This window comes from Lynx rufus, unplaced genomic scaffold, assembly GCF_022079265.1.
Source record: "Lynx rufus isolate CCGP_SWC_20201006 ecotype Redwood Valley unplaced genomic scaffold, mLynRuf1.p SCAF_2, whole genome shotgun sequence".
Classification (NCBI taxonomy): Eukaryota; Metazoa; Chordata; class Mammalia; order Carnivora; family Felidae; genus Lynx; species Lynx rufus.
The window spans coordinates 121,259,354-121,274,758 of NW_025814834.1; the positions used below are offsets into that span (position 1 = coordinate 121,259,354).

The following is a 15,405-nucleotide window of genomic DNA, read 5'->3' on the forward strand; positions in this document are numbered from 1 at the left end:
AAATTCTCTAAATTAGTTTTAAAAATTTTTCTACGTAAAAAAAATCTATAAAATCTTCCATTCTGTTAGGACTTTTACAAAGGAAACCATCAAAGATTATCTGGCAAGTACATTCTAACATCCTGAAATCTTTATTTTTGACATTTAAACCATGCACCATTCCTTTAAATCATTTGCTAAATTATGATTTATGTTCATAGATGTCTTAGTGACACGGTTCATTTTCTGAAAAATGAGCAAAACTTTCCATAGGTGTATGTGATCGTAAGCAGGCTAATTTATTGGATTACTTTAATATGCAAACCATTTCTTTAAAGTTAAAAGCTTATTAATTGATAAAGTGAAAGAATGTACTGTATAAGGGGGTGGAAGGCAAGGTGAAGGGTGCAAGTGGGTTAGTAATACTAGATGCAGTCTCCCTCTTCCTCCCTTCCAGGGACTAACCTAAGAGCAAAGATTAGATTGTAGCCAAGCGTTGTAGCCTACTTGAAAGTAACCAGGTTGTTTTCGCAGCCTATTGTGGGAAGGCTGGCTACCGTCAGGTTTATTAAAAGCTGACTCTCAAATGAAAATTATCAAAAATGTTAGTTACGGTAGCTCCAGCTGCTATAGCAAACTCCAGTATTTCAGCAGCTTAAGAAAATAAGTCTATTTTTCATGCACTTAATAGTCCCAAGCAATACCTTTGGTGGAGAAAGTGGGGTGAAGCTCAGGGGTAAAGGAGACTTTGGAACCTCTGTGCCACAGCAGTCATTCAGAAATCCAAAGCTTTCAGTGTCACCCCAATATCCAGGCAGATCGGGAAGCACATGAATAATATTGGGAGATATTTTTAAGGGCCAGGCTTGGATGTGGTGATTTATCACTCTGCTCATGTCCCATGCCTAGAACTCAGTCACAAGTTGCCATCTAAGGATAAAGAGGGATGAAAAATGTCTGACTCTCATAGTAGGAGGAAAGAAAATGAAATGTTTGATGAACAGCTAGTCACTTTTTTCTACAATATATGTCACAAAAATTTTGTTGCTGCAAACATTGGGGTTAGACAGCTGTCACTTGTAAGACAAAGCTAGTGACATTTTCTCTGCAATGTTAAAAACACTTAATTTTACTTTTTTCTCCTTACTCCATTTTCCCTTCATTTCTCTTATCTGCAACCTATTTTATTAATCATCTGCCAGTGATTTGGCTGAACTGATTGTCCATAATGTTTTATTTTGAAATCTGTATTCACATTGAAGAAGAAAGAAAATTAGTAACGTAGTATGACATGCATAAACATCTAGTTAATTTTGTCTTATAAAATCTAACTGGAAGGCCAACAAACCCTTCACTGCTTTTCTAATACAAACACAAGACTCTTTTCCCAAATGGTTTAAAGCTATGGGAAGAATTATGATCAAAATGAAGAATGATGTCATCAATGATTACTTACTTTTTAGTCTGTAAGCAATTCATCTTTATATTCAAGCTGCAATCCAAAGACAGTTTCATCTTATAAACAAAATTTTAATGAAGGACAAAATTTTGGAAAAATTTCTATGATAATGTATCAGTGGCAGCCTAGGTGGTTGCTATGGAGACTCTCAGGAAAATCTCTTCCTGGCATGAGTCCTCTGGATTCACTATGCATCAGACATTGTATTGTCATGACAAGAAGAGAGGGCTTGGAGATATTACTTGTGACTAGGCTGCATGGATCTAGTCTCTCCTACAAGATAAATACGTACATTGCAACAAGAAAGGAAAGTCAACAGTTTTTGTAAATTGCCTGTGAAAAGACTGCTTCTGGAAATTGTGCTTTCTCTTTAATATCTATATTAAAGAATTAGGGTGGCCAGAGAAACTTTCCCTTGGTAGGTCCATATTATGAACAGGAGTTGTGAAGCAGCAGCATTTTTTTTTATTTATTTTTTTTTAATTTTTTTTTTCAACGTTTATTTATTTTTGGGACAGAGAGAGACAGAGCATGAACGGGGGAGGGGCAGCGAGAGAAGGAGACACAGAATCGGAAACAGGCTCCAGGCTCCGAGCCATCAGCCCAGAGCCCGACGCGGGGCTCGAACTCACGGACCGCGAGATCGTGACCTGGCTGAAGTCGGACGCTCAACCGACTGCGCCACCCAGGCGCCCCGAAGCAGCAGCATTTTTAAACCTGCTCCCTGCCCCCCGGAATGAAGTAAAATCGTAGGGTCTGGATATCACTACGGCCCTCACACACATTTTTTTCCCCAAAGAAAGCAATCAAAAGAGTTAGAACGTCTTCACCTATAGAAGGTCAGCTGGCAGGCCGTGCTGAATGAAATTAAGCTGCAGGTCACATGCATCACGTTAGCCAACCCTGGTCCGTTGGGATAATTGAAACATCTCACAGCAAGAGCAGGGTTTGGGAGGAATAGTTAAGCATTGTATTTTATAGGTACTAAAAGCAAAACACCTCTGGTTGAGTTCTGCCCCTGTCTGTCCTGAAATTAGTCTTAATGCAATGAAAAAAATAAATAAAAGTAAGTCTGCCCTCCCCCCCCCCCAAGAGGGGCATCTCTCGTTTTGGCAGTCCTAAAACAGGTGTTGTAGAGGTTAATTAAACAAGATGGATCTGAGATTCAGGTAATCTGGCTTCTACCTCTGGTGCCATCAGTCATACACTGTGGGACTTGGAATAAGGCTGTTGTAAGAATAAAATGATATAACTATGTACAAGATATAGCCAGTGATCATGAAGCAGGAGTTGTTGTTATTACCATTATTATTATTACTATCATTATTATTTGGGGGATTCTGACCGCGATCTTTTAGATAGTGGTGACTGTGGGGTGGGGAAAAAAAAAAAAAAAGATTCCACTTACCAGTGAAGGACAATTTGAAAGAACTGGGGCTGATTAAGCCGAGAAGACGGTTTAGAAAGACATTAATCCCGACTACAGTTAGATAAAGGATCTCTTGGGGAAGTGAGCCCACTGGTTTAGGAAGTCCCTGGGAAGAGGACTCAAGACGGAAGCAAAAGATGTGAGTCGGGGAGATAAATTTGACTTCACATAAGGAAGTATTTGGGGCAGAGTAGAAGGGAGAAGAAAATGGCATGGGATGTCTCTTGAGAGAGCCAGTTCTCCATTTTAGGTTAACCAGGATCGAAGAAATTTTGAAAGGTGCTGAAATCGTGGGCGGGATTCCAGGGATTCTGAGTTTCCCAGACAATACCTCGGACCACAGGGTCTCCAAGAAGCAACAGAGCGGGGGCAAAGCGAGTTAAAGGAAGCCAGACAATCTCGAGGCTAGCCTCGTCCTGACCTCACCATCTTGCACAGTTGCCCTACTGGAAAATCCTAAAATTTAATCTGGGAGTCCGGCCTCGGAGTTGCATGGAGCTGGGAAGCTCGGTTGCTATGGCGACGGGAGCAGTTGGCCGGAGGATTCAAGGCAGGTTTGGGGGAGGGGCACCGCCTACGTTCAGGGAATGGGGCGTGGCTTCGGTTACTATGGCAGCGGGGACGCTTAGTGCGGGTCTGAGCCCAGTTTAGACGCCAATGCCCCTCCCGTCCTTTGCATGGCACCCAAGAAAGAGAAAGGTGGGACTCCAAGCACCAGTGCTAAGATATGGGAACCCTCGCTCATCGCTGCACACTTCAATCAGGTGAGCCCAGAGCCCTGAAAGTCCTCTCTGACCCCGGGAATGCCAAAGCCCCGCCAGACCCTCCAGGAAAGGCAGCCAGGCTCGCCCTCTTTTCCAGACGCCACCGCCGCCCCTTCTGAAAACTGTTCTTGATTCCGCTGTCCTACGCTTTGGGAGTTCCGCCCACTAAACGCCCCCACGCTCCCATCCGCGCAGAGTGGGCGTTAAAGGAAGAAGGAAGGGGGCGCCGGTCAATCAGTGCGATTTCAAAGGGTGGAGAAACCGGAGTGAGGGGGAAGGGAGGTGGTGTAGCTCTGACTCCTCAAGATCCTTTTCAGTGAAGTCGCCTAGATGGCACTCCAAAATTACACTGGAGTTGTCTTTATGAACTGTTTGCTTCCTGCGGACATCTGAAGGAATCATCCTGTTAAATCATCCGTAGCCTGGCCTGTGGTAAGTAAGGCTTACTAAATGCTGTAGGAAGAGAGACATGGAGTAGTTAAGATACCAACGTATTTAATACAAGTGAGCCTTCTGCAGAGAGGAAAAGACGAGATTCTTCTGCAATGCCCTGATACCACAACACCAAAGTTTTGATATATTTTGAAGGTACTGTAAGAGATCAGAGTACTGAGGGGTTGGCTGGTGGACTCATCCGTAGCGTAGCAAAAAGGTACCAGGCAATCTATAACGCCCCTGCCACATGACTTCAAATTGCACCACGTCCCAACCAGACTAGCTCCCCACCCCACTCATACCCACCAACACTTAGTTGGTTGGGGAGCCCAATAACTCTTGTCACCTGCTCCTGGAAATCCACTGCTACACTTAGTTGCTTCTAAATCCAAGATGACATTTGGATGGAGAAAGGTTGATTCTGGGAATTCTGGCCTGCCATTAATTCCAAAGTACTTTAAAAACTGGAAAAACAGTTTTTTTTCATTTTCCATGTGTACATACAGTGCACTAGAGAATCAGTACTTAAAGGAAAAATATACCTAAAGTCTTATGATACCCTCATGAGAAATTCGTACTTATATGTCCTTATTTTCTACTGTAATTGTTTTTTTTTCTCTAAGAATGGTATTCTGTCTGATAAGGAATTCTACCTGATGAAGAATTTCATGAAAGTGGTTAAGACACTGCTGATGCCGACATGACATCATGGAATTTGGGGTTATTTCTATAACTTTTAAGAATGAAGGATGTCAGCTCAGTAGTTCTCAGTTACATTCTCAAATTCTCAAAGATGTTTTTCAAAATACTCTGTTAAAAGCCCCCTCTCTTTTGCTTTTATAAGTCAGCACTGGCCAAAATAACTTTTTCTCCATTTTCTTTGAGATTGTGTAGGCCAAGTTTGGGCTTGGAGTGAACCTTTCTGCTTGAATTATAAAGTGCTGAACAACAGAATTTGATGGGGGTGCTGACACTGCATTAGCTTTAGTGTTGCAAATATGAAGCTATAATTTTCCTAGTTGAATGGAAAACCTAAAGACACTATTTTTCCTTATGGCTCAAAAACCTGAAATAATACTCAGCTTTCTCAGTTCTGCTCAAACAGTATAATTTCAATAAATCTTATTTATTAAGAGAAAGAATTTGAACCCAAAGTAATATGTAGTTTTAAAAACAAAGGCTGAACTTCTTCAGTTTGTTGGAATACACACGTTTTGACAGCAGGGGAAGACAACTCCCCCCCCTACCTCTCCTAATTTTTATTTTCTCAGTTTGAGTTCATGTCTGCTCCAAGAGGAAAATTCCCAGATTACTTAACCCAGCAGTCCAATGTTCAGAGGCATGACTTAACCACCAATGTAATAGATTCTGGAGTGGGGTTAAAGAGGACTTCTAGAGGTGTGAATTCCTGATTCATAGGGTTTAGCAAAGTGCTTTGCACATAGTAGGTGCTCAAAAAATGTTTTGCTTTGGCACCCCAAATTTCTCTCTGTACAGTTGCTACTCAAGGAAATATTGCGTGCCAGTATGTATAGTTGAGTGTGTGTGTGTCTGTGTGTGTATATGCGTGGGGGGGGGGCAGGGAGGTGAGAAAGGAAAAGTCTCAGCATTCCATAAGCTAGTTTTTTAGAATTAACGGATTCAAGAGTCACATCAGTAATGATTTTGAACTCGTGCACATGTGGAGCTGTACTAGACTTTAATGAGAATCAGTAAATCCACAATCTGGTTTCAGTGAAGTTACCTTGTATCAGTATTTTGGGCTGTCCTTTCAGGCTGGAATAATTGCTAATTTTTCCCTTCGTTTTAGGTGGTCCTAAAACACAAAATGATAGCAAATGATACAAGGTAGTCTGTTACTAAGCTCTAAACGAGTAGATAGAGACTAGACTAAGCATTAAATGACTAACTAGAGGTTAGGAAGATGAATGTGGGCTGGGATTGTCAGGAAATGTTTTACAAAATTACTTGCCTTTAGCTAGGCCCTAAAGAATGGGTAGAATTTGAGCTGGTAGAATGAAGGAGGATGATTATTTTACGTAAGGAGACCAATATAGGCCTTAAATAAATCTGGGACATTTAAATTGAAAGAGAAATGTGGATTAGACTGCTTCTGGGGTACATTGCTCCTAAAATAATCCCGCCAATCAAAAAGTCATTTACTAACTTTGCTATCCAGGCATTGAAACATTTATCTTATTAATATATGTGAAATGTCACACCTCAAATTCGATAAAAATATTTAGGCACATTGGCAATAAGATAATAAAAATATCTTAGTGTGGGCTTGTATGTGACATAGACATTATATTTATGATATCCAGCAGCGTTAGGGAGTTAAAGATGCTTTAAAAAAAAAAAAGTTAGGGAGGGAGCCAAACCATAAGAGACTCTTTTTTTTTTTTTAATTTTTTTTTTTCAACGTTTATTTATTTTTGGGACAGAGAGAGACAGAGCATGAACGGGGCAGGGGCAGAGAGAGAGGGAGACACAGAATCGGAAGCAGGCTCCAGGCTCTGAGCCATCAGCCCAGAGCCTGATGCGGGGCTCGAACTCACGGACCGCGAGATCGTGACCTGGCTGAAGTCGGACGCTTAACCGACTGCGCCACCCAGGCGCCCCTATAAGAGACTCTTAAAAACTGAGAATAAACTGAGGGCTGATGGGGGGTGGGAGGAAGGGAAGGGTGGGCGATGGGTGTTGAGGAGGGCACTTGTTGGGATGAGCACTGGGTGTTGTATGGAAACCAATTTGACAATAAATTGCATATTAAAAAAAGAAAAAAAAAACAAGATAAATTAGAATCTTAATGCAACTGTCAAGGCCGCCTCTACTGGCCACAGTGAGAGGAAAAGGTGCTAACCTAAACACTTGGTGACTGACTGAAGGCACTATTTGGAGAACTTCTTGTCTAAGATATTTTTATCTGTACTGTTTTATCATGGTAAAATATAATAACGAAATTTGCCATTTCCACCATTTTTTTTTAAGTTTATTTATTTTTGAGACAGAGAGAGACAGAGCATGAACGGGGGAGGGGCAGAGAGAGAGAGTGAGACACAGAATCCAAAGCAGGCTCCAGGCTCTGAGCCATCAGCCCAGAGCCCGACGCGGGGCTCGAACTCACGGACCGCGAGATCGTGACCTGAGCTGAAGTCGGACGCTTAACCAACTGAACCACCCAGGCGCCCCATCCACCATTTTTAAATGTACCGTTGGTGGCATTAAGTACATTCTTGTTGTTTAACCATCACCACCATCCCTCTCCAGAACTCTTTCATGTTCCCTGACTGAAACTACCCATTAAAGAATTCCCTATACCTCCCTCCCCCCAGCTCCCGGCAACCACCATTCTAGTTTTTGTATCTGTGAATTTAACTAAATATTTCATTGTAAATGTAATCATCTAGTACTTGTCTTGCAGTGACCGGCTTATTTCACTTAGCATAATGTCCTCAAGGTTCATTCATGTTGTAGCATGTATTAAAATTGCCTTGTTTTTAAGGCTGAATAATATTCCATCGGATGTACGGGGTACGTTTTATTTATCCATTCATCCATCAATGGGCACTTCTAATTCTTAGTTATTGTGAATAATGCTGTTATTAATAGGAGTGGACCCATTTTACAAAAAGAATACGAGTGTCCAAAAATCTGCTTGAGTCCCTACTTTCAATTTTCTTAGTATATAACTAGAAGTGAGAATTGCTGGCTACTATGGTAATTGTATGTTTAATTTTTTGATGAACCACCATAACATTTTCCACAGTGGCTATACCATTTTATATTCCCACCAACAATGCAAACGTGTTCCAATTTCTCCACATCCTTACCAGTACTTTTAAAATTCTGGGGAGAGATAGGTAGATAGATGACAGATAGATAGATAGATAGATAGATAGATAGATTGATTCAGCCATCCTAATGAATGTGAAGTGGTATTTTAGTGTAGTTTTAATTTGCATTTCCCTAATGATTAATGATATCAAGCATCTTTTTATGTACTTCTTGGCCATTTGTATATCTTCTTTTGCCCACATTTTTAATGGAGTTGTTGGGGTTTTATTACTGTTGAATTGTAGGACTAATTTATATATTCTGGCTACTAACCCTTTATGAGGTATGTGATTTGCAAATACTTTCTCTTATTTCCATGGGTTTCCTCTGCATTCTGTTGGCAGTGTCCTTTGATGCACAAAGAGTTTAGTTTTGATGATGTTCAATTTATCTAGTTTTTCTTTTCTTTCTTGCCTATGCAAGAAATCACTACCAAACCCAGTGTCATGATGCTTTTCCCCTATGTTTTCCTCTAAGATTTTTATGGTTTTAGTATTGAATTTAGATGCATGGTCTATTTTGAGTTAATTTTTGTGTATGGTGTGAGATTATGGTCCAACATTATATATATACACACATGTATATGCATGTATATACCCATACATATGTATACATATTTATATATATACATCTACATGTGTGTGTACTTATACACATATGTATACATGTAATATACACACATGTATATTACATATATGTATTATGCATGTGTATATATGTGTGTGTGTGTGTGTGTGTATATATATATATATATATATATATATATCCGCATGTGGATATCCACATGTGCATGTGGATATCTAGTTTTCCCAGCACCAATTGTTGAAAAGGCTGTCCTTTCTCATGGAGAAAGGGTGGGGCAAGGGAGAGTACAAGAGCCAAAAAATTTCCTACCTTATTGAATGTGGCTTTTTCTTGATTGGGCATTGCTTGGTGCTTTAGATCTTTGACTGGTTTCAGTGCTCCTATAAAGTAATTTCAGCCAGTTTCAAGTTGTTTTTCTAATGTTTCCAGGGGACACAGAGGCATGTAACTGCCTAGTCTGCCATTTTTTTGATGTCACTGTGGTCTAAGAGAACTTGTAATCAATTATGATCTTCCCATTTCTTCCAAGCCTATTATAGGACAGGTGATGCTGAGAAAGTGTAGATTAGTAGAAGCTTTGTTCATGACAACTTAGGAAAATTTTTCACAATTGTCCAAACAATATAGCCATTCCCTCTAGGAGCTTACAGATTGCACAAGACCTGCCTCTGGGTAATGTCACGTAGCTTCAGAATGAGTGGGCTACATGTTTCAATTGGACTTTTGTGTTATGGTCCAAGCTTTGGTGCCACTATGGGATAAAAGAATCTTGCAATGTTTTCTATGTTAAGTGACAACATGATAACACTACAGGAAATATTCAGAAGTCAGATACAAACCCTTTTTTTTTTCTTTAAGGTGTTATGAACATGTGTCTCAAATGTGTTCTTCACAGTTCCAGGTTCCGCAAAAGTTGTTTGGGTTGATTTAGATATCTCACAGGTAGAATTCTGGAGATTTTGCTAATTTTAATTGTTAACCCCTTTCATATTTTCAGATTATCTGGGGATGTTTATTTCTTTTCATTTGTTCCTGGTTTAAGGTCTCAAATTTTTTAAGTTTGTTTTTATTTATTTTTGACAGAGCAAGAGAGAGAGAGAGGGAGAGAGAGAGAGTGTGTGTGTGTGTGTGTGTGTGTGTGTGTGTGTGTGTGCGTGCCAGAGAGGAACACAGAGAGGGAGAGAGATAGAATCCCAAGCAGGTTCCATACTATCAGTGCAGAGCCTGATGCAGAGCTCAGTCTCATGAACCATGAGATCATGACCTGAGCTGAGATCAAGAGTTGGACTCTGGGGGCACCTGTGTGGCTCAGTTGGTTAAGCGTCTGACTTTGGCTTAGGTCATGATCTCATGGTTCTTGAGTTTGAGCTCCATGTTAGGCTCTGTACTGACAGCTCAGAGCCTGGAACCTGCTTCAGATTCTGTGTCTCATTCTCTCTCTGTCTGCCCCTCCCCCCAACTCATGCTCTGTTTCTGTCTTAAATAAACATAAAATTTTTTTTTATTTGTTTAAGAGTTGGATGCTGAATCAACTGAGGCACCCAGGTGCCCCTAAGGTTTCATTTTTATGTGTAGTAAAAAGGCAGCTTCAACTCAAGAGACCATCTTTTGGCATAGAAACTATTCCATTTGCTTACTGTGACCCACCACAAAAAAAAAAAAAAAGAAAAAAAAAAGAAAAAAGTTTATGGCAATTCACATACCCCTTAACCCAGTCAGCTTTGCTATTGTAATTCACTGATTTCATTTTGTAATTATGATTTTAGTTCCCTAATGCCCAACTTAAGGGACTCAATACTTCTTGTCATTTGCCTTACATTTATCATTAAGATTTTATTTCTTGATTAATACTTCAATTCTTATTTAATATGATTACTTACATGCTTAAAAATATTTGGGGGGGGTGCCTGGGTGGCTCAGTCAGTTCAGTGCCCAACTCTTGATTTCCACTGAGGTCATGATCTCATGGTTTGTGAATTCGAGCCCACGCTGATAGTGCAGAGCTTGCTTGAGATTCTCTCTCTCTCTCTCTCTCTGTCTCTCTCTCTCCGTGTGTGTGTGTGTGTGTGTGTGTGTGTGTGTGTGTGTGTGTCTCCCTGCCCCTCCTCTACTTGCTCGCTCGCTCTCTCAAAATAAATAAATAAACTTAAAAAATATATTTGGGAACATCTACCATAATATGTTGAGGTCCTTACTGAGACTCAGGAGGTCTTGCTTCCAATTTCTGTATTTTCATTTTCAATGTATGTTTTTACACATTGAAATGTATGATGCAGGGCACCTGGGTGGCTCAGTCAGTTGAGCCTCCAACTTCAGGTCAGGTCATGATCTCAAGGTTCATGAGTTTGAGCCCTGCATCGGGTTCACTGCTGTTAGCATGGAGCCTGTTTTAGATCTTTGGTCCCTCTTTCTCTCTGTGCCTCCCCCACTCATGCTCTGTCTCTCAAAAATAAATAAACATTTAAAAAAGAAGAAATCCATGATACCTTTCAAGTAAGTAATAATATTGGCATCAAAGACGCAAGCTGAGGACATACATGGTAGTGCCATCCTTTCCTGTGTTCACCCAGAGGTGGAGACTCCTTGGGTATCTGGGCTAACCCGCCCCTTTCATACCACTGAGGATTTAAGCATGGCAAGGTCGAAACATTCAGTGATTTATCTTCCCTTGCTTTGGCTCTAGGCTTTATCTTATAACTTAGTATTTACAGAATGCCTTGAATTATGTGCTATCAATTCATGTTTTGTAGAACACAAGTATAATATGAGCTGCTTCGTAGCAAAATCGTATCTTTATACTTCTTGTACCTACCCCATAATGACTTGCATGGTTCTAAGCACAGGGTACCACACTCAAGCTATATTAATGGAATTAATTCACTGATCTACTTTGAAATATGAAGAAATATATATTGTGGAAATCAGGACAATTAGTAGACCAAAGAGATGTATTCTAAGAGAAGAGGAAGGGACAGAAAACATTCATTCACATAAAAGAGCATCCCAGCAGGTACATAGCATGATTATGACAGTGTCCAGAAAATAACTACACAATGATACCATTTCAAAACTTCTCAGATATTTCAGCTGCCAGCCAGGAGGTATTCAAGTGAAAGTTCTTCAGAATATTTAGTTAGTAGTGTCTCCTTATTATACTTCAGTTGCAGAAGATTTTTTTTCTCTTATTAACTGTAGCTTAGTGACAATAGCTGAGTTGTGCACATTTGAAAAATAATAATAGAGTTCCTTAGAGTCTTGGACAAAGTTTATAGTTCTTGTAAAGGTTTAATAATGTGGATAAGGGTTCAAGATAGGTATTGCTGAAATGTTAATATCCCAGACCTCTTAAACAAACAAAGTTGTAAAACACATAGATGTTAGGATTATAATAAACTGAGTTTAAGTCAGTTTTGGGGGGAAATGTTCAACTGAAATGAAGCGCTTGAACCATTACGAATGCACTTTATCAAAAAGGGAAATACATTTTATTAGGCAGAATCCTTGAGCAGTTTTTGAGAGGCAGTGAAGGACTTTTCAACTTTTTTGATCTTAAACAGTGAGCTATTTCTCATGTTAATGTGTATTTAAGACTTACTGGAAATACTCATAATATGAGCTGAAGACTGATGTCTGGCAGCGAGCATATTTCTGAAATTGGGTTGGTTTTTATTACTATATTTTCTGAAATATGCTTTCATTGATATTTACAAAACAAATTGCCAGTTCACACAAAGGTTGTTTTAATAAAAGCCAACGAAAACAACTGAGTTGCTAGGAAGAATGTTAAGAGGGAAATGGACTTTTCGTAACCTCACATTATAATTTCTCTTTTCTGGACAAAAATGTATTATTTGAATGAGTTTGGAACTGAAAGGAATTAGCATGTCAAAATATCTACCTAGATGTTATATGTGATCACTTTTATTACAAATGAAAAATATTAAATATAAGTAAAATGTAAGTGTTGCCAATGTGAGTTTGGCAACACCCTAGGAAAATGTTAGTTAAGAAATGGTGAATGTTGACCATGTTTCAACTCTAGCCTTAGAAACCATCATTGGCTCCCATTTACCCATGGGATAAAATCCAAGATGTTCTGCCTGGCTTTCACAGCGCTGCCTAATTTGGTCTTTCTCTGTCCATCCATCTTCTTCTCTGTCTACTCCAGTTGAATGGTCTCCGTGGTATTCCCAGGCACGTACTGACTGACTATACCCATGCAGGTTCCTGGCCTGAAGACCATCCAACTCCTTCTCATTAAAATCCTCCCTCGTATCTTCCAGAAAGGAGCTCAAGTCACATAGTTCTGCCCATCACTGACTTTTCTCCTTCTACCGAACTACTCCAGTGATTGTTATCTTTAATGCGATCCTATTTTGAGCTGTGGTCCAACAATTTCAGAGTCATCTATTGTATTTCAATTCCCTTACAACATTGCAAATTCCTGGAAGGTAGCAGAAGGAACATGTGATTCCTTCCTTCCTGATCACAGCACCTAAGAGTGCTAAGTAAGTACATAGTGATCTTCAAGAAATACTTTTGAATCAAATTCATTGATTGGATTTTACTGTGTCAGCCTCCTGGCCTATTTTCTCCTTTGAGCTCTAGGATTAGTCTCAACCCATTGGCTATAAGAACTTAAATTGAAGAAAATCTCAAAGCCTTAGTTTTTACAACCATAACAGAGGGACAGTGGTCATACCTCCATTACAGATATGAAAGCAATTGTTGAGAGGATTTAAAGGCATCTAACATGTAATATCTCAGACTCCAAACCCAAGTCCCATATTTTCCCCCTTCAAACCTGTTCCACCCACGTCTTCACCTCACTGAGTGGATTCACCATTCACCCAGCGAGTCACTAAGGCCAAAAATCTTGCATTTGTTGTTTTCTTCCCCTTTTCTGCACTCTATAATTAATTTTTAGTAAATCCTGTTGATTCCACCTTTGAAATGTTTCTAAAATCTGTCCTGTTGGTCTCAACTCCACTGTTACATCCTATTCTAAGCCATCATCATCACCTGCCTAAGCTACAGGTAGCTCAAGAGCTTTAGAACTTGGTTTCTTACTTGCATTCTTGCTGACGGAGAGTCTTGTCACCATATAGCAGTCAGAGTGTTTCTCTTAATACACAAGACTTTGAGTAAAATCCCGAGTGGTCTACCATGGGGTTTAAAGACCGTGTGTGTGTGTGTGTGTGTGTGTGTGTGTGTGTCTGCTAACTACTTTGTCTTCATCTCAAATCTTCTGTGACTCTCCCCTTCACTCAGTCCATGGTAGCTACACTGGCCTTTTTGCTGATCTTCAGACCCATCAAAAACACATTGCCATCTTTGCTCTTATTGTGCCCTCTTCCCAGAATGACCCTTCCCAAAATAATCATGTGAGTCGCTCTTTCCCTTCCTTTAGGATTCTGTCCAAATATCTCCTTCCCCGACCATCCTATTTAAACTACACCATCACATTCCATCCACTTAACCCTGACTCTGTTCCTGACCTTCTACTTTATATATATTTCATTATTGTCTATTTTCCTCCATGAGAACGTCCGCTCCATGAGGGCAGGGATTCATCTTACTGACTGATACATCACCAACCCCTGGCCTATAGAGGGGCTCCAATAGCATTGCTGAATGCAGGAATAGCAGGGCCTCAATAAGGAGGAGCTCCTGGTAATAATAGCGTGACTATATTTACTGGAGCAGCATGAAAATCAAATAAAGTATCTGAAGGAATGTGGAACACTATGTAGCCCAGTATAAATATTTATAATAATAATCATTATTATGTTATTATAGGATAATATTGTTGTTATTAATCTTTTATATATTTTCACCTGGTCGTTACACATGTCTTCAAACTCAGTGTGTTCAGAACTGGTACTAACTATCCTGTTCATTGAAGTTAGAAACACCCTAGCCCCATCTCTTCTCATAACAAATTGGTCAGCAAATCTTATTACTGTCGCCTCTCTAGTTCACTTCCTTCTTTTTCACGCCTCGTAACTTCCAACACCATTACGATCACCTTCTCAACTTCTTCTTGCCTGCCTTCATCCAGGAGGGAAAATTAAAAATATGTTAACTGGCGCAATTACATGGAAATCAACATATAAATTTAACAGTTAAATTACTTTTTCTTTCTTTTTTTTTACAATTAAATTACTTTTTATTCTTTATATAAACTCAATTATGTGTACCTTATGAAACTCCTTGCCAGATGGTATAGTTTTTCGTCCTTATCAGTCATCACATTTTTCCGATGATTTCCAAATCATTTGTTGGTTTTCAGAAGTGTAGGTGCAGCCTTTGGTTGATGGGTTTCACTTCCTAAAAGTTGCCCTTGTCTGAGCCATGAGGTAACATGAAGAAATGTGCATAGGCTCTTCTGTGACTTTCCTTTTAAAATGGTAGTCGTTATGCAATTTGTAGTTCTCTGTATGTAGAGGATTTCTCTCAATATCAACAATATCATTTGTCATAGTAAAAGTAAATTATACTTTTGGATTTCTTATAATTCCAGCCTTTGAACTGCGAATAATTATGTTGAAATTTTTTCTAGCCTTCATAATATTGTGTGAGTTTTTTTATATTTAATTTATTTATGATCAATTAAGTCACAAAACCATTTCTTGGAATGTCACATTCAATTAGTTGACTTAATTTTATAAATTTTTGATCACCCTAAATCTACTTGGTTAACATTGCATACTGTGGCTAAAGTTTAAGATTGAATAAATTGAAAGAGGTTAATAATTCATCGTGCTCTGCATTTTTGTCATAAAATAATAAACCCATTTCTGTATAATTTATTAAACAAAAAATTATTTTTCTCTTATAATTGATTGCTTTGTTTCAAGTTGTACTCTTTATTCATTTGTTTCTATATATCTTCTACATCTCTTTTATGGTTCACT

At 39.3% G+C, this 15,405-nt stretch overlaps 1 protein-coding gene across 1 annotated transcript in view; it reads left to right on the forward strand.

Annotated features, from left to right (window-relative positions):
- The first annotated feature begins 3,544 nt into the window (after window positions 1–3,544).
- The window catches only part of SPAG17 (sperm associated antigen 17), a 215,282-nt gene continuing 203,421 nt past the window's right edge, over window positions 3,545–15,405 (forward strand). The window contains exon 1 of the mRNA XM_047085237.1: window positions 3,545–3,631. Within this exon, the coding sequence (XP_046941193.1) occupies window positions 3,545–3,631 (87 nt within the window). The remainder of the gene's footprint in view (window positions 3,632–15,405) is intronic.